This window comes from Panicum virgatum, chromosome 3N, assembly GCF_016808335.1.
Source record: "Panicum virgatum strain AP13 chromosome 3N, P.virgatum_v5, whole genome shotgun sequence".
NCBI classification, from domain to species: Eukaryota; Viridiplantae; Streptophyta; class Magnoliopsida; order Poales; family Poaceae; genus Panicum; species Panicum virgatum.
The window spans coordinates 20,387,396-20,407,514 of record NC_053147.1 but is presented as its reverse complement, the minus strand read 5'-3'; the positions used below and the strand labels follow the sequence as shown (position 1 = coordinate 20,407,514).

Genomic DNA, 20,119 nt, shown 5'->3' with positions numbered 1-20,119 from the left:
AACGAGTAAAAAGAGATGAATTATCCTGGTCCACTCTTTAAAAAGGAAAGGAATTAGCATAAAAGCTTTCCATAAACACTCTTACTTAAATCGGACCGGAAACCAGGCCAAAGTCCCCGCGCGGCAATCAACCTCGTCATCCGCCTGCCACCCCGACACGGTGGCGACCTGCCCGGCGAACAGTAGTAGCAGCGGGGTAATGGCAATGTGGACTGGCCACCCCGATCCAAAAACAGGCGCGGATGGTGTGGCACGGCGGGCCGAGCTTAGCCGCCACCCCGTGGCCTTGAATTCGTCGAGCAGATAGATAGGCCCTGAGCGCGCCCGTTGACTGCTGGCGCTTTGCGAACTTCCATCGCCACCAGCGCCCACCCACCCACCCAGGGTTCACCTTTTCGTTTTTTTACAAATTCTAGCGATCACCGAAACGGAATTCCGGACAAAATTCCGCCGAAAACCGCATTTTCCGAACGGAAGGTGAATTCAAATTTAAAAAACGGAATTCTGGAAATTCCGGGCGGAATTCCGCTACTTTCCGGCGGATTTCCGGACTTTCTGGTGGAAAATATCATTTTTTTACTACAAATACTCTAAACATATAAAGAATTAAATAATTTGATAGAATATTTTTTGTATCTATTGTATATTGCAATGTACAATGCATATTAAATATATTACACACAAATTATTTATAACAAAAGCATATTGTCACATGAAATCACAAATAAAATGCATGAAAACTAAATTTATCACAATAACTTAAGTACATAGTTACAATCCATAGACCATAATATATGTTTACAATACATAAATTGCATAGTCCATATAAATTGCATAGTTCAATCCAATAAACAATGTTTATGTATATCACGTAGTACTTAATAAGTAATGAAGATATGATGAAAGTGCATGGATAAATAAAGGAGACCTCTCATTCCATTCAAAAGGTATATTCTTTTAACCCATTGATAATACAGATATTAAAAAGCTATAAATCCTACCTCATTAGACTACAAATAACTTTGTTTTTCAACTAAAATATAATTTTAGTCTAGCAAATGATCTTAGATTTGAGTGTGTTCTAGTCCTATTTGATTAGAAAAACACCTAGTTTTTTATCATATTTTTTTTCCAAATTTTTTGAATTTTCCAAATTTAAAACAGAAAATACCGAAAATTTCCGAAATTCCATTTTCCGGCTACCAGCGGAAACGGAAAATTTTCCGGTTTTCCGGCGGTATACGGTCGGAAAGTTTTTCCCTGCACCCACCACGCGGCAGCCAAGTGAAGTCCACGAGCGAAGCCCGCGTCGGCGTCGGCGTCGGCGTCCACCCCCCGCTTCCATCCTCCCACCTCCCCCGCCTCGCGTCGCGCAGCGCTCCTCGCCTACTTTTCAATTCCGCCACCGCCGCGCAGCGCCCGTGGAGCGGGTTCCGTGGGGTACTGCGCCACGCCACTGTCACACTCCGCCGCACCCCCGGGCCTCGCGGAACGGTCGGTCGTGTGCCCCGTCCGCCGAGAACCATATCCTTCTCGTCGGCTGGCACCGCAGCATGGTCCTGGCCGGCCCGCGCACCGCGTCACCTCGCCTGGCGCCGTCGCCCCGCTCGCGCTCGGCCGCCGCGGCCTCCTGACGCTGCCTGCCGGGCCGGCCGGGTTGGAGAGGGTTAGGAGCGGAGGGAGCTGGGCGGCGGCATGAAGGACGACGGGACGAGCGCCGCGGCGGAGATGCTGTCTCCCCGGCTGCTGGTGTCCGCCTCCAGCCGCGTCCAGGAGCTCGAGAAGTTCTCGCATTACGTCGGTAGGTCCCCAAATCTGCTCCTGCTTCGTTTCTGATGCTGATGGTGGCATCGGGACTCCATGGATTCGCTCTGCTACTTGAATTGCGAGTGGTATTGGATTTGCGTCCCGCAATGTTTGACTCGTGGGTACTGTTCGGATGTCGATTTACTGTAAGCAATGGTCGACCCTCGTAGCTTTGCTACTAGTGAGCACGTGGGTAGAACCAACCCAGTTCATCAGGCGAACTGGGGTAAGTTTTTTTTTTCCAAAAAAAAAAACTGGGGTAAGTCGTCGGAGTTCGCATTATTTGTTTTGTTTACATTGCCCGACCCAAGATATAAGGATACAGCTCGGAATACCAGTGCGGAAGCATCTCGATTGGTATAGATTATTTGGTGCCGGGGAGAGGGTTGTGTAGAGCCAACTTGCTTATACGAAATTATGGTTGGCCGTGTTTGGTTGGGGCATAAGAAAATTGTCATGAAAACTTTTCGTCCCTTTGACCACTAATTAGAGGTATTAGATGAAGTCTAATTATGAAACAATCTTCACAATCATGGTACTGTAGCATGTGCAGTAGTTAATAAGGTCTTTGACCGCATGATTAGAGGATGATTTGGGTGTGGTTACTATAGTATCACTGTAGGAATCATGGTGGAACTCGGCTCATTAGATTCGTCTCGAAAAGTTACACCCATCCATAAAAAGGTTTCGCAAATAAACTTTGTTTAGTACTCCATGCGTGCGTTCGTCTTTTTGCGGGAATTTTTACCAAACACGGCAGTTCTATCGGTTGCACGTCAGACGTCACACTCAAGATCTATATCCCACATGCGAGACATGTTCTTTGTGATTGACTGGTTCTGGTTATAGGTTAGCACATTTTGTGATCTTAAGATCTGTGAATGGCTCACTGTGGTGGTAGTTTGTACCCCCCCCCCCCCCCATGTCTGCATTGACAAGAATATTCTGCTTCATTTTTCAGCTAGGCAAATTGGCTTTGACGATGTCAAGGAATGCCCCCACCTGTGCACTCTAGCTTACGATTATCTCAGGAAGAATAAGGGTTATGAGGAGAACATCTTTGCATTCTTCCAAAACAACTTGGATCCTGAACGCCTGATTGTGAAATTTATAGAGGAGCTTGACAAGTGTATACTTGGCTACTTCTCCTTCCACTGGAAATATGCAACTTACATAATTACCCAGGTAAAGGGAGTACACTGACTTTTGAAGTTTACCTCCTATTTTGTCTCCTAGTCCTAGTTAAATTATCCTTACGCTATCTTTTGTATATTGATATAGTAGTGATCTTGACAGGTTCTCACTGTAGAAGGTGTAACCAAAAGAAAGTTCAAGAACATGGTGTTAGAGGCCACCAGGTGAGTGCCCACCCTTAAGCTACCTGGTTTCTAAGTGGCTGATATTGTACTGCTTATGCCCATTCACTCTATTCACTTTAACTTTTCAAATTCCCCTTGCTTACTTTTAGTACAAGTACTTTCTACTTCAACCTTATGTATTAGTTAAACCATGTGATCTCTTGATTGGAGTGTCATTAATGGAAGCATTAAAATACATTGATTATTTTATGCTTTGAGAATCTCTGGTTAATTGTTAATGTTGGATCACGTTCCTTGATGTACCAGTTGCTTGGACCTTATTATTTATTTTGTTGACCTGTATCTTATCCCTCATCTGACCAAATAGAAATCTACCTGTACGCAAACATGGCTCTAGATCATCTTCAGATTGCAAAATGGACACTTCATCAGTAATTACAACTTCTGAAGTCACATGCAATTAGATGATAAAAAATTGATATGGCTAAAAAGTCTCCTAGAGCCAGATGTTTAGTCATTTTATGATTAATGTACGGTTCTGATTAAAGACGTTCCAGAAATGGTCTATTATCACTCAAATGATTGCTGGTTAATTATGCAATTCCCGTTACTAAACATAACACATAAAATCGATACTTCAACTATGTATTTTTCGAAGTGACACAAAAACTTGATGAGAATGTATTTGTTCGTAAATTGAGGTATGCCAATATAAAATTCTAAATTACTATTTTATAATTAATATATTATTTTACTATTATTTATATAAAAATACTACCCACGATAAGTGTCACTATGTATTCATGTATCATGAAAGAGATAAGAATACTACTTCACAAACAAATAGTTCAATTAAATATATATCAAATACATATGGAGGTATGGTGCAAAATAAAATCTATTGCAACCGTATAATAATAAATATATATTTTATAATATATGTTAGAATATTGGGCATTGCTACGGTACACCGGTTACCTCCTAGGAGGTAGGAGCTCAAAGTAATTATAATTATTAGTTGTATGCTTTATTTTTAAAATAACTCTAATTAGCCCGTGCTGGAGCACGGGTTGATAGTCTAGTTAATACAATGACACACAGCTCTCTTCCATGTACGATAAAACAGTATGCTAGTATAAAAGTATGGTCTAGCTAGTACTAGCTGGCAGTGACATCATGCACTCTACTTTTGACTTGTATGCTTTACTTGTTTGGTGTTTGGAACTTGGAAGAGGTAGGAGCAGCTGCAGCTCTAGTTTAGCAGCACCATTATTTGGTGTCACCCCTGTTCTCCCCGCGAGTGACTAACATGGAGGCCAAGGCCAAAAGTAGAAGTAAATAAGTCTACAGGAAATGCATGCTCAATTTGTCCATTTTCTGTAGCGTTTAGCTTCTGAGGCAGTGGAATTTCCAACAGAGGAATTCTAATTGAGGGAATACTTTTAATTTAGTTCACCAATGGTTGTTCTATTTGAAGAGGCATGCGTAATTCTCTGACCCATTCCTGTTTGAACTACACAATTAAACAACTGTTGTTCCTCTGACACCAATAATGATGTATTGGTCCGCCACTGAACATAGGGAGCAAAGATTTGAGAGGGTGACAAGAAGCTTGAAGGTGACTAGGTTTTTCTCCACACTGGTTGAGGAACTGAAGGCTATAGGACCATCAAGCCGTGAAGATTCACCACGAAATGATGTAATGGTCCCTGTAGCGCACTGCAACCGCAGTCCGGTTTTACTCTTGATGGGTGGTGGTATGGGAGCTGGCAAGAGCACTGTACTTAAAGATATCCTCAAGGAGTAAGTTGATCATTTCTACTATTTAAGTTCTGTTTATTTTCCCTTTAAATTGTGTTAATCGTCTTAAATATCCAGTTTCATGAAAAAAAAATGAAAAGATGTTGATTTGGTCTTCGTATCTTCATATTTCGTCACATTCGTATGTAGGACAAATGAATGTTGTTAGAATGAATTGAGAAGGGAAAAAACAATCCTGGTGAATTTCATCAAAGCAATTGTAGCAGTTAAAGAAGACAGAGCACACCTTATGTGACACTATCTGGATATATGTATATGTTGATCGTCCTGGTATGTATTTCTTGATTTGCAGAGCATTTTGGTCTGGAGCATCAGCGAATTCAGTGGTGGTGGAGGCAGATGCATTCAAGGAAACCGATGTAATCTACCGAGCCATCAGCTCTAGAGGCCATCACAATGACATGCTGCGGACAGCAGAGCTGGTAAATATTCTTTTTACTGTATTTGCTACCAGAAAAGACACTAGTTACTTCGAGTATGCAATATAGCCCACTAGCTAACAAGTCAAAATGCATAATGTTGCAACATTCAACATTGCAATGGTTCAGACTTCCAAAGAAAACCCAACCTTATGTGCACATTGCAAGCATACTGAAAATCTGAAGCAAGTAAACAGTCGAAACTACAACTAGTTTTGAGATCAATATTTGCCTCTAAACATCATGATCTTACACTTCTGCACAGTACGGATGTTTACTACCTAAAAATTGGGCCTCAATGACCCACAATCACGATGCTTGATGCAGGTACACCAGTCATCATTGGATGCGGCCTCCTCACTACTTGTTACCGCCCTGAATGAAGGCCGGGACGTGATCATGGATGGCACTCTGTCCTGGGAGCCGTTTGTGCAGCAAACGATTGCCATGGCCAGGGATGTGCACAAGCAGCGGTACCGCATGGGACGTGGCTACAAGGTCAGCAATGATGGGACCATAACCGAGGAGTACTGGGAGCCGGTTGAGGAATCTAGTAGTGCAGAGGAGAACAAGGTGACAGGAAGGAAGCCTTACCGGATCGAGCTTGTTGGTGTGGTCTGCGATGCATATCTAGCAGTTGTCCGGGGAATCAGGTGCAGCTCATAGCTTATCCATGCCAAAATTAGCCACTATGTCAATAACATTCTGCCCATTCATACATTGTCTTGCATTAAGCTCTAAATATCTGACATTGAAGCTGTTATGTCAGGAAACAGTGCCTAGTATACTTGCATGCAGACACCGTGCGCTACTAAAAGTTCACGATTTGCAGGAGAGCTGTAATCACCGGGAGGGCAGTGAGTGTGAAGTCACAGCTGCAGTCTCACAAGCGATTTGCCACTGCTTTCAAAAGCTACTGCAGCCTTGTCGACAACGCAAGGCTCTACAGCACCAACAGCTTGGGTTCTGCTAAGGTAAACTAACATGACAAAACCGAACCATCTCTGGATACATGAATTTCACAAGAACTTTTACAGGCATTTTACATGGAATGTCGAATTCCTGCAGCATGATTGTGTTCCAAGCATGCCCTACTAGTTACTGCTTCCACTGTTATAATCACGTCTGCTGAAAGCCTATCCGGTGATGTAGTTGATAGGATGGAAGGACGGCGGGAGCAGCTTGCTGGTGGATCCCGAAGAGATCGGCTGCCTGGAGAGAGTGAGCAGCTTGAACGAGGAGGCCGACTGCGTCCACGAGCTGTACGCCGACGGCCGACGGACCGGCGGCTCGTCATCCGCGTGGCAGGACATGGTCATGTCGCCGTCGAGGGCGTCGGCGCAGCGGGAGCTCAAGGCCGCCATCGAGAAGGGCGAGGCGCGCTTCAGACCCGCAACCGTAGCCGCGGGCTGATTTTTTTTTTGAAAAGATAGCCGCGGGCTGATTGGCGTACCATCCCAGGAAAGAAAAGAAAAAAGTTTATGTAAACTCGATTGTGGAGATAGCCTATCATTTTTGGCTTCTTCACCTTAAAATAAACATATATTCCTATGAACTTGCGATCCCAATTGATTTCCATATCAGCCGCGTGAGTTTCTTTACTTTGTTTCTAAGACTAGTGGAGATGCACATGCCACAGGCATGTGTTTTGAAAATTACATGAACTGCTACTAAAAATTAAGTATATATGATCAATATATTGGATATAATATGATAAGTGAAGAAAATACTTATAGTTATAGACAATAAAAATAGAACCAACACACATACTTATAAGAAAATACTTATATTGTATATAAGAGCAACCATGCTACGGTTCATGAATTAAGATGGGATGTATGAATTATTAATAGTAATGCAGTGCCGAAAAGGATGAAATTGCTATTTCATCAAGCAAAACCAGCATTGCATTGTAACATCACTATGAATAATATTTTAAAATGCTACAATCTGTTATATTATTTTGGCGAAATTTAAGATCTATATCATCCAAATTCAGAGCACCAAATTGAATGTGTTGGCCGGGCACATCTTCGTACCTGGAGAAGAGTGTGCAGCAGTCGCAGTGATACTCGCGTGTGCCGCAGACTTTGTTGTGCGCCTAGTTTGTAGGAAACACAGTAGGAGAGGTATACCTTGAACAAGTGGCAGCTGTCCTTTTTCACGTGAGGGAGAAGTGACAGGATGTTCTGCATTAGATGCCAGTACCTGCGCGTAGCACGCATGCGTCAATCGAATTATTCACCACGGGATAAGAGTTACGACACTGATGAGCACCTTCTTCTTGTTCCGGAACGGCGCCGCCACAGCCGCGGAGGCAGGCTATGTCCTGAAGAGCGTGCTCCGACGCGAAGGGTTGGCACTCACGATCATGCACGCGTGGTTCGTACCTCGTACGTGTAGCTAATAGGAAGGAAATAAGCTGACCTGATTTGTTGCCAACGGATGTTGCTTGATTAACACATACATGCGGTTCATACGTGTAGCTAATATGAAGGAAATAAGCTACTCTAATTTGTTGCCAAGGGATCTTAATTGGAGCCAATCACAACATGCATGTAGGGATATTTATTTCCATTAACGCCGTGAGGTAGGAAAGGAATGAAAAAGAGGGGAAGAGGCTGAGGAGGAGGCGGATTTGTGGTACAGGTGATTGGAAACGTAAAGCAGTGGTTGCGGTGGGTTTGGGGGTGAGTTTAGTTGGAAAAAAAGTTTTGCTTTTTGGACAAATTTATTTTCTAAAGTGTAGTTTTGAGGTTTTCTACAAACTTTGGCACTCCTTAACTCTAAACAAGTGGATCCTCTGTGAGAATTACAGTGGGCTTACTTGTTGCAAGCACGTGTTTAAAGTTAAATTGTTTAAAAATCCCATTTGTTGTGTGATGGAATAACCAATTATATTTGCATCTAAAAATATAGAAGGAGTAAAGTGCACCACCGGTCCTTAAACTTTTCCCGTTGTGTCATCCCGGTCCACGAACTTACAAAGTATGTTATTATCATTCCTAAACTCAGTTCGGGCCTCTAATCCCCCCATAATGGGTCCAGCTGACCTCATCTTTATGCAAATAACCCCTGCTCTTTTGTTCCTTAATTACCATCAAGCATCGATCTTTTCCCAAAAAAAATCGATCTCTGGTAAAAAAGGAATCGATCTATTCCCAAACTAGCGCTCCTGGCCTCCTGGCGAGAAGCCATCACCGGTAAAAAAAAAAAAGAATCGATCTTCGGTATAAAAAAAATTGATCTATTTCGAGAGTTGGATTGCTTCGCTTGCCGCTGCCATCACCTCGTCTCCCGCGCCCACGACTCCTCTGCGCGTGAGAAACGAGCGCCCAGGACGGCTGCCAACCGCTGCCGAGGACGAGCGAGACGCCGGCCAGCTGCAAGAGGAAAACACAAACACATGGAAAACAAGCAGCTTGCTGCTGCCGCCAGTGGGACATGCCAAGCTGCCTGCACACGAACAAAAAAAAGTCAAAAGCTTGCTGCTTGTTCACCACCGACCTGCACAGCACACAAGCGAGGAGCACTTTTCCTATGGCACGGTTTCCTGAACTAAGCCCTAAATCATTGAGATATATATATATATATATATATATAAAAGTGGGAGCACGGTTCAGAACTAAACAAACACAAAACCATAAGAAACTAAATTGCGACTAAACTCAAACATTAGATAGCCAAGTGAAGCTCATAAGCTCAACCGCCATGAATAGTAACATACGTGAGGTGATCGAAAATCAGAGTTGTAACAATAACAATGTTAGAGCTAATGCGAAACCAGCAATGAAACAAACAAAAGTGTAACAGATGATCCATTGCACTCCACGGCCGGTCACCACAAAAACATCCAGTGCAAGATACTGATGCGTTCTACCATTTCATTAACTACATATTATCATGATGTCCTTCCTCTTCCTCTTGTCTTCTTGGAAGATGTCTTCTCACTTGTGGATGCCTTCCTCTTCTTGGCTAATGCAGCCCGACCTGCAACTGTGCTTGTATTCAGTGGAATTGGCCTTTCTACTAGCTGGTTAGATAGGATAAATGCTGGATCTGGTAGAGGCCCTTGAGGTTGTGACAGTGAGCTCTCTAGATTTTCCTGTGTTATAAAATAGAGTCAGTGAAGTTTTCATATTAAAATTAAGACAACAATGCATGTATGGGTTAAATATCTGACCTCTCCAAGCATTTGAGAAAGCATCGTGGTGCTAGCTTGTGTCATGTCTTCAAATGGTGGTGGTTGAGTGGATGAAATGTTAATTGAATTACTGCTCCTCATCTCCATGAATTTGCTTCATAATGAGCCTTCTTGCTCTAGCCACCTTACTTCTAGAAGGAGTTATGTTCCAGTCTTTTTGTATTGTTCTACTTAGGCTAGTAATGCTCATTTTGTCATTAGCTCTAAAGGCTTCGAAGTATTTAGCTGCAATCCATCTAGCTGTACACTTTCTGACTTTCCACTCTTTCTGGCAAGTATGATGTCCATAGTAGGTTTTAACTACAAAAGATTTCATCCTGCTATCCTCGGAAGCATATAGATTCCATGGACATCCTTCAGCACAATGAGCTCTGACTCTTGTCCTATCATTTCTTGGCAACTTTATCTCAACCTTGTTCTTGACACTATATTCATTGATGGCTTCTCTCAGCTTCTCAACTGAAGGGAACACAAGCCCAACTGAAAATGCAGGATTTTGCATGTCCGCATCTCTGAATGACTTCAACCCATGTCCACATTCTCCCTCTCCATCCGTGCCTGGTAGCTCAAGGCCCTCCTCATCAATGTCTTCCACATCTGACACTACATCTGGCCTGCTCATCTCAAAAGTCTTCAACCTACTGCCTTTAGCTTTCTTATTATCTCTCAATTTCGGTTCATCTCCAGCAGCATCAAGAAAAGTCTCAAGAATGTCATAATCCCCATCCTCAATTTCATAGTCACTGTCAACAAAACCATCAGAATCTCTACTAGTATTATCTTTAGGTCCACTTGATTCTCCTTCACTGGTATTGAATTGTTGCACTTTCCTGAAAACACGGAGCTTTTCACCAACCTTATTACCCACATATTGCACTTTTTGTGGGCTCATCACTTTTGGAAGCTTAGCTACTAGATTAGCAATAATGTCATCCCAATTAATTCCATCAGCAATGTCATCATGATCAAAATACACTACAAGGTTCTTGACCTTGCTCACGATAGAAGTCATGGCATTGGTGTCTTTGTCTTGTGTGATGATTCTACGGCCATCTGCTAAGGTCTTCCCAGGCAACAACCAGTAAAACTTCAGCCTATCATTTTTCTGATAGCCTAATTGCTCCACAAAATCATCAAACCAGAGCAGGGACCAAGTATCTGCCTCTAGATCATCAAAGAAGTCGATCTTTTCATCCACATAGCTTCTCATATCACCATAACCAACAAAAAATCGCCCATGGTGAACCTCAATGCTGAATTGATCCCCATTGTTACCTACATGGCCGACACAAAATAAAGTGATTACATATAATGCAAAAAATTGGATGGCATGCAATTACATGAAAACCATGCTACCCAACCTGTTAATAGAAAAAATTGGCACCTAAAATAGTTTAGCAGCGATTCAATTCATCCCCACCTATGTCAGACCTCAACCCGGCGATATACGCCGGCGTCGAGGACACGAGCTCGCCGGAGGACGAACTCACAGAGCAAGAAAACACACGCTATCACTTGGACATAATGATTTTTGGTGTTGCGTACAACTTAGCAGCTTTTCTGTTGTGTTCCTTCTCATTTTATTGTACGGAAAAACAGCAGAGGTCAGGATCGTGCTGCTGCTCCTTGCGGCTTTGTCGCGTGTCCATCATGCAAGAATTACTAACACATCCGCATGCGCACATTAGCTAGTACGTCTGCATGCATAACTAGCTAGTACGTCCGCATGCTAAATTGAGATACGGCATGCATAGCTAACTAGCTAATGTGCAAGAATTACTAACAACCTATCTTCCTCTCACCATCAGAAATCGTACAATAACCCCAACGCTCATCAACGGAACCATCGCACGCACACAACGTGATTAGGGATGGAGGAACTCACTGTAGACCGGCGCAGGATGCCCTTTGCCGCGCATTGCGCCGCCATGGTCACGCGCAGAGGAGTTGCGGGCGGGAGACGAAGCGATGCCGGTGGCGAGCGAAGTAACCTATCTTCCTCTCACCATCAGAAATCGTACAATAACCCTAACGCTCATCAACGGAACCATCGCACGCACACAACGTGATTAGGGATGGAGGAACTCACTGTAGACCGGCGCAAGATGCCCTTTGCCGCGCATTGTGCCGCCATGGTCACGCGCAGAGGAGTTGCGGGCGGGAGACGAAGCGATGCCGGTGGCGAGCGAAGTGATCGATCTCACGCACGGAGGAGTCGCGGTCGCGAGACGAAGCGCTGGCGGCGGCGAGCGAACATCGATCTCTTTTTTTTCGGTGGACGAACGATCGATTCTCCCATATATAATAGATCGATTCTCTTGATGGTGCTTTCTATTAAGGAACAAAAGAGCAAGGGATTATTTGCATAAGGATAAGATCAGCTAGACCCGTCATGGGGGATTAGAGACCCGAACTGAGTTTATGGATGGTAATGACACACTTTGAGAGTTCGTAGACCGGGATGACACAGCGGAGAAAGTTTAAGGACCGATGGTGCACTTTACTCATCTAGAAGGGAAACAATAGTTAGTATCTATACTCAAACGTGGATCCAATGTACATAAGCAGATACTACAACAAATATGCGATGGCACAATCTCAGCATATATGTATCATGCACTGATCGTGATAGATAATCGTATTTTTTGGTATAAAGTACACCTGTTTTGTGTCCAAACAAATCTAGTATTTTATTTACTATACATGAAGTTAGTGCTATCGTGCGTGCCTCCAAAACAGAGTGAGAGTAGAGCAAGGAGCCGTGAAATTGGGATCACCGAGTGATTCCTATGATTAGTTCTGAATTATGAATTATGATCACCCGATCATCATATGCTAGTACAATTACATCAAAACAAGCTGGAATCGTTCCAAAGGCTCCGAAGAGGAAAACCTATCGAAGATGGTGTTGGTGGGGTTCATGGCGACCTGGTTCTTGGCGGCGTCGCCGATGAGCCTCTCGGTGTCGGGTGAAGGCCAAGTACGAGGGCGTGGTGCGGTTGCCCTGGTCGTTGGCGATGATCTCCACCCAGTCATGCTGCCACACCCGGACACACGAGTAGGTGGTGCCGAGGTCGATGCCGATCGCCGTGCCCTCCTCTTGCTGCCGTTCTTGCTCGCCGATCAAGGGAAATAAAACACACGGGTTATATGGAATCACCTTGTGCCTATGTTTGGAAGATATTATTGGGTGGGAGATGTGGGTATGTTAAAATTTTTGGTGAAAAAAACAAATCTTTTGGGTAGAAATATTTTCCTTCTATTAAAAAATGAGTCCCCACCCTCTTTCGTCAAACCTTTAGACCTGACAATTGGGTCCTCCGTGAGAGATACGGTGGACCTAATTTTGGTGAGAAAGAGTTTCAATTGTTTTAACTTTTATAGTATAGAAAAAAACTATAAGATCCCACATGGCAATTTATATTTTGACCAGGGATTGCATGAAGTATCTGCGCCACCATCTTATTGTGACAACTGCACTAGTAAAGTGTGTTGTTGTATTTCAGTCGACGCATGTCATTCATTAGATAAAAAACCGAACTTGTGATAAATAGTGACAAGCCATTGAGCTTGTGGATAATAGTATACTAACATCTCTACAGCACATGATGCCTAAAGATTAATGAAAATGTATGAACGTTTAGTCTATGAGAAATTGGCCTCAGTTTGGTTCTCCCTCCCTCCTAGTGTGCGCGCACGTTTTCCGAGAAAAAAAATCTCGCATGTATAGTGTACTAAATGAAGTCTATTTGCAAAATCTTTTCAGGGATGGGTGTAACTTTTCGCGACGAATCTAATGACGGTAATGAATCGATGATTGGCTACAGTAATGCTACAGTACCCGTCCTCTAATCGCGCGGCCAAAGACTTCGTTAGATTCTTCAGAGTTCCTAGCGCGGAGTTCTAAAGTTAGTTTTGTAAACTGACTTTGTTTGACACCGTAATTAACGGTCAAAATGTTACTATTCTCTAGCACAACACAAACCAAACAAGTCAGTTATTTAGAATAATTGCCAGCTTATTACTATCATAGCTCGGCCCCACCAGACGCCGTGGGCCACTCCTGTCAGACATCCAAGGCGGAGCCTTCTTCTTTCTCCTTTTTTTCATTTTTATATTTAAAAAAATTAAAATTTCAAAAATATATGGCCGTTCCAAGAAATTTCAAAAATGAGCCCCTGTCGCCCATGGGGAGGGCGACAGGCCTTTTTTTAAAAAAAATTTACAAACCGGTCCTCGGTCAGCGCGGCGCGGGGGCTCGGCGGCGGCGGCCCCCCCAACGGGCGACAGGGGGGGGCCTGTCGCCTCCCCCTGTAACACCCCATGTGTTAATCTCTTGTAATTAAGGATAAGCCGCGATTAACATGATTGTTAGCCTTAAACACGCATGAACAAGATCGCTAAATAAAATTTTTGCTAGCAAGTTAATTTATGCGAGAAGGAAATAGCTTTTAAAATGGTTTTCAATAACGGTTCGAGCCACGTTTGAAATTCAAATCGACCCCATATCAATTTTTCTCCTCGGAATCAACCTAGGCCCGGATAGTCCGGGTATTAGCCCGGATAGTTCGGACTAACGTCCGGATACTCCGAACACCCATCCGGATACTCCGGACCTGGATTTTGCTATTTTATTTTATTTTGTCCTCTGGGCCCCACAACCGTTAAATATCTCACTCTCTCTCACTCACAGTTCACTCTCTCCCTCTCTCACGCCACTCCCTCTCCCTCTCACTCCCTCACCGTGGCCTCCCTCTCCCTCACAAGCTCTCCCTCTCCCCAAATCCCAAACTCCAAATCCCCCACCCCGAATCGATCCCAAGACCAAGGAGAATTCGAATCTGCGTGGAGGGCCATCTTCCCCACGTATTCCTTCCCGGGGTGCCCTCGGTTTCAAGTTCTTCGCGCGGAGAAAAGCTCATTCTAGGTATTCAAACTTGTGCCGCCCCGATCTATGTTTCTAGGAGGTTTTAAGTGATTTCTTTTGGTCAATCAACTCCATATGCATCCCTCAACTAGGATCTAAAAGGGTTTTGATTTTGGTGGGTTGGTTTTGTCAAAATCAAGATTTCAGTTTTTGGGGCGAAAATACTGTCGGGTCCGGATACTCCGGGTATAAGCCCGGATACTCCGGGTTTGGGACCCTCCGGGGGAAACTCCGGGTATAGGCCTGGAAACTCTGGACTTCAGAGTCCGGATACTCCGGATATGAATCCGGATATTCCGGGTTTTATTAGAACTGTTGGATGTAGAATTGGGTAAATTTGGGGTAAATTTGTAGTGTTTCTACTTAGGCATTTGAAAGATTGTTGTTGCATATCATATTTGCATACATTCTCATGTCATATGCATCTCATGTAGATGCTCTAGATGTACAGTGCGTGAGCGTGAAGCACGCGATGTTAGAGCCGAACCCCAAGACGGTGTTTGGTGGATGTATCCTAAAGAGAGAAGGACCAGCTGGCGCAACTGAAGACCCGGCCCAAGGTCGGAAGGGCCCAAGGCATTGATAGCATTAACACTGACTTAGTGTTACCCTCAGGCAAGCCCCGGAGCACAACCTATTAATTTAAATTATGACATATATATATATATATATATATATATATATATATTACTTGTGCATTACGTATAGATATTGGTTGAAACCCTAGTTGCATGATCTCTAGGTTTCTTTGAGTTTATACTAGTATGATAGGACGATAGTAATGTTATGCTTAAGAGTTCGTGGTAGAAGTCGAGTGACTTCTTGTCACTCGCGAGAGATAGAATATATAGAAGTCGAGTACTTTCCAGTTACTCGTGAGACATAGGTTATGTCTACTTATGTTACAGTACTTGAGTATTGAAATGGATATGGAGATGTGAGACCGGGCAAGGATGATGTATAGGTATGGCCGCAGGACAGGGTTCCTGGGTGCCTTAGCCCCGTCTGAGTCGATTAAGGACCGGTCGTTGTCGGCAGTGCTGATCGGGGATTGAATTGTACTAACCGCATGCCGGGAGTAGGAGGTAGTCGAAACTGGTAAGCCGAGTACTGCCTTGCTTCGAAAGTACAGAATTTCTACCCACCCCTTAAGGCGAGTCGAGTGGCCGCGGAGAATTGGGATGCATATGTTAACTTTTGGTGGTATCTCGTAGGGCTCGGCTGACTATATGCAGGTGGGGCGGTTCTGTAGTTCAAGGCAGGGAGGGGAATGGTTGGCATGTATAGTCCGACGGGGCAAATGCGTGCCGTGTTGGTTAGGTCCACCTTGCAAGGTTAAATCGGATCGATTCGCCGTGTCTCGCGGTTATGAGGGCCTTGATCTTTTTGCTGCATCGTAGCAAAATGTTAGAAGGTGAGTTATGTATATTTATATAAAATATTGAGCACATTGAATTATTTTGCTTGCATCACCATGATTGCTATAGTGGGTCTATGCAAATATTAGATGGTAGTTCATTTATATAGAACCTGGAGCTAAAAATAATAAAAGTAAGGAAACTACTTTAGTCGCTCTTTATACAAAAAATAACCACCAGCCAAAAGCCTTGCATGTCTAGTTATGTGGGCTAAGTTATACCCACTGGTCGGGTAAGTCTTGCTGAGTATTAGTTGCTCAGGGTTTGTTGTTTACCCTATTTTCAGGTTTAGGAGCTAACTAGGTGTCATATCGGTGGGCTCGATGTGACGCCTTATCTACACGTCTCGGTAGTTCTCGAATTATTTAGTTTGCTTTATTTATTTCTCTAGTATACATGCTCTGTAAGTTAGATTTTCTTCCGTGCTGTCTTTTCTGTTTGCAATTTTAAATTTAAAGCTGTTTTGTAAAAGACTTAATGTTAATTTTCTATTTTATAATATTTTATCATGCTGGTATCTTCTGCGCTCGCCTTCGTGCGAGACTTCTAGTGTGTTTCGATCGGCCTGTGGGTTGGAAACAGCCTGTCAAGTTACACTTAATTAAGCTAATGCGCCTGATGATGGCGGTTACATTTAATTAAGCGTTTTAACTCGGCGGGTCTGTCACAGCTGGTATCAGAGCTGAAATGCACCAGGGGGTACCAGCAATATTATTTTGGTGTTTTCAAGACTAAAAATGAATTTCAGAAATCTACATTGATTCGCGATTAAGGGATTAGGAGAGATTAGATCTTAAGCCCTATATAGCATAGGATATGTCAGGTGACTATATATATAATATCAACTAATTTCTAGCCATGTAGTAGTTATGGATAGATGTATATATTGCGATTTTTCTACAAGTACACTAACCCCGCTTACGTAGGGAAAGTTCATAGTAGACTGCTAGTGTATATAGTGAGATGTGACATTCCAGCCCAAGAGCTTAATAGGATTGATAGAATACTCATATCAACAAGTTGCAACTTCTTTTCCGGAAGCCAATCTCGAAAGAACTCCGAAGTTAAGCGTGCTTGGCTTGGAGCAATTTCGGGATGGGTGACCAACCGGGAACTTCTTTCCGGGTGCGCACGAGTGAGGACAAAGTGCGCAGAAAAGACATGTGTTGGTCTGTGAGGGTAGTCTATGTCCTAGAAATCTGCCAGATGTAAGCGGACCCGATCTCGGGGAGGCGGGACGTTACAGATAGAGAACCAAAACATCGGACCACATGGCCTTGGTGATGAGGGAGAGAGGATACATAGCATCGTGGACGAGATGGAGGCAGAAAACCAAGCCGCAATGGAAATGGAAGAATATGACGGCTCATCTGATGACGAGCAGTACTCATTGCCAAAAGAGTGGAAGAAGCATGGTTTTGACAATCATGTCGTAGAAGACGTACGAAATCAGGAGTGGGAGTACAGAGAGAATGAGGTAGTGCAAGGTGCAACATATCCAAACATTGAAGACGTAAAAGATGCTGTGAGAGTATGGGCAATATCATTAAAGAGAGAATTTAGAGTCGTGAAGTCTGCCAGTAAAGAATATGAGGTGAAGTGTGTGAATGATGGATGTCCATGGCGAGTACATGCATTCGAGGAAAAATAGAAGTCGAACTGGAAATGTTCCATTGTGACAGAGCACACTTGTTTGCTGTCAAAATTTCAGCCCTCGCATCTCAATATATCATGCGACTTTGTTGCAAAGCAAATATATAGGTTGATTATGGACAACCTAAATTATGAGCCAAAATAATTGTTCGACACATTGAGCAGACTTACCAGTACACCATTAGTTATTTGAAGGCATGACGGGCTAAACAAAAAGTGTTCGAGATGCGGTTCGGCACATACGAGGCATCATATGATAACCTACGTCATATGTTATCACAAGTTGCTGCTAGAAATCCTGGAAGCTTTTATGACACATACCTCGTACCAGCCGTGACTAGGGGGCAAAACATTCTGCAACGGGTTTTCTTTTGCCTAGGTGACTGTGTTAGGGCATTTCAGTGTTGTCTTCCGGTGATCTACATTGATGGCACATTTCTGACTGGAAAGTATAAAGGTCAGATACTCACCGCAATCGGGGTAGATTGCAACAACCAAATAGCTCCGCTTGCATTTGCATTTGTTGAGAATGAGAACTTAGACAGTTGGTATTGGTTCCTTGAACGAGTGAAGGATCATGTTGTTGCTGCACGTCCAGATGTGTGCCTTATTAGTGATAGGCATGCAGGTCTGCTACAATCAATAATGAAATTGCAATGCGGAACTGCGACAACGCCTCCATTATGGCCCGATGTCCATAACAGGTGGTGCATTAGGCATATTCATAAGATAATTCATGTGTTACTAACTGTTCCTTTACTCAATGGATGCAGTTTCACCTTTGCAACATGATGGAGACGGACTGCTCGACTTACCTGATGAGGGTACGTGCCGGATCCCTAATGACCCAGTTTGAGCAGACAGAGGCATGGTCGAGGCAGCGTGACCAGTTGCGTTCAATACTGCACAACTTGGGAAGCCATGTGCAGTCTGAAGACAACCACGGTCGTCCCAGGCCTCATCGTCGTTCCCGTGTCCGGCAACCGCGCACCAGCCGACGTCTCAGTACTACACAACTGCAGGTAATGTAGATATCTCTTTAAAATTATATCAAGTGTTACTACATATTTACTAATATCACAAACAGGATACGATCCAACTACTGCGTTTGGCCATACTGGAATGTTTAGAGGGGCACCACCAGTTGGCGGACCGTATCCAGGGATGGTACCGGGGCCACAGATACCGGCCTACACGGGTTAGTTTATGTTTCGTATTTCAGTTTCTACATGTCATGACGAAAGACACGAGCGTACGCTAACATCCGCATTTTATGCGTAGGATTCTACCCTGATGCGGGCGCCGGACCTTCTTCCTTCCTTTCGACCTGGTACAAAACACTCTCTCAATACACTCACTAATTTACCACGCAATATATGTTGGTTTACATTTATATGTTACGCAGGGTTTGTTTCGAGTACGTTCGTTCCAGATAACGAGAGCGTCACCTTAGACGAACTTGACAACTTGACTCCAGACTCACCTGGCGCGCACGGTGACCCCGATGTCTTGGGGTATTCACAGCTAGGAGGAGCACCACTTGGGATCTCTCTCGTATTTTCCATTACATACGATAGATGGTATGTTTATGTTTCGATGCTCCATTAGGACTAACTACGATTCAAACTCGACATTATGTACATGTCCAGTGAATGCAAGTTAGGTACGAGACATACATACAAACATAATACAACATTAACAATACTAAATGCGAATACATCTTAAACCGATGAACATTATATGTTATAGATCATGGCATGAAATCATCTAGGTCGTCATCCCAGTTGACAGATGGTGGTGCTGCAGGTGGTGTAGTATGGCTCGACGAACCTCTTGCCTTTCTCTTTCTCTATTTTCTGGATCTAGGTTCATGTACAGGGGGAAGAACATCATGTGTTGGAGGGCATGGTTTGGGGGGCATAAAGTCATCCATGTCGTCATCCCAGTTAACACAAGTTGGTGCTTGAGGTGCTGCAGCATGACTTGACGAAACTCTTGGCTTTCCCTTTCTCTTTTTTCTGGATCTAGGTTCATGTACGTACAGGAGGAGGAACATCATGTGTTGGAGGCCATGGTTTGGGAGGCATGAAGTCATTCATGTCGTCATCCCAGTTAACACAACTTGGTGCTTGAGGTGCTGCAGCATGACTTGACGAACCTCCGGTCATCTGTTCTCGTGGAGGCCAAGTACTATCACCCGAAAATCTTCTCCACCTCCTTCGCCTAGTTTGCGGCATAAGTCCACCGAAGATACATACCAATTTACGGAAATTTGGTATCGATTTGTTAATTAACTCCGTGTCCTCGGGGTAATCCTAGCATATAATTAAACAATAATTTTACTATTTTATAAATATAGATTCCAAATGACGGACGAAATTAGAATTGAATGAGAGTTACCTTAGTGTACATCTCATACACCTCTGGCCGCATCCATATCTTACAAGAACTTTGTAAGAATCCAATGACATTAGGATGATTCGCTAGTTCACATACTCTCATGTATATATTCCGACGTTATAGCAGGTGTCACTTTACATCTTGCGTTGTAA

The 20,119-nt window shown here is 43.6% G+C and overlaps 1 protein-coding gene across 1 annotated transcript; it reads left to right on the top strand.

The window, feature by feature from the left end:
• Positions 1-1,372: 1,372 nt before the first annotated feature.
• LOC120664988 (calmodulin calcium-dependent NAD kinase-like) lies at positions 1,373-6,830 on the top strand. The gene is made up of 8 exons (XM_039944392.1): positions 1,373-1,801; positions 2,768-2,991; positions 3,103-3,164; positions 4,707-4,928; positions 5,239-5,368; positions 5,693-6,018; positions 6,198-6,339; positions 6,518-6,830. Exons 1-8 carry the CDS (start codon positions 1,696-1,698, stop codon positions 6,776-6,778), a joined length of 1,473 nt encoding a protein of 490 aa, XP_039800326.1. The 5' UTR covers positions 1,373-1,695; the 3' UTR covers positions 6,779-6,830.
• The last annotated feature ends 13,289 nt before the right edge of the window (positions 6,831-20,119 follow it).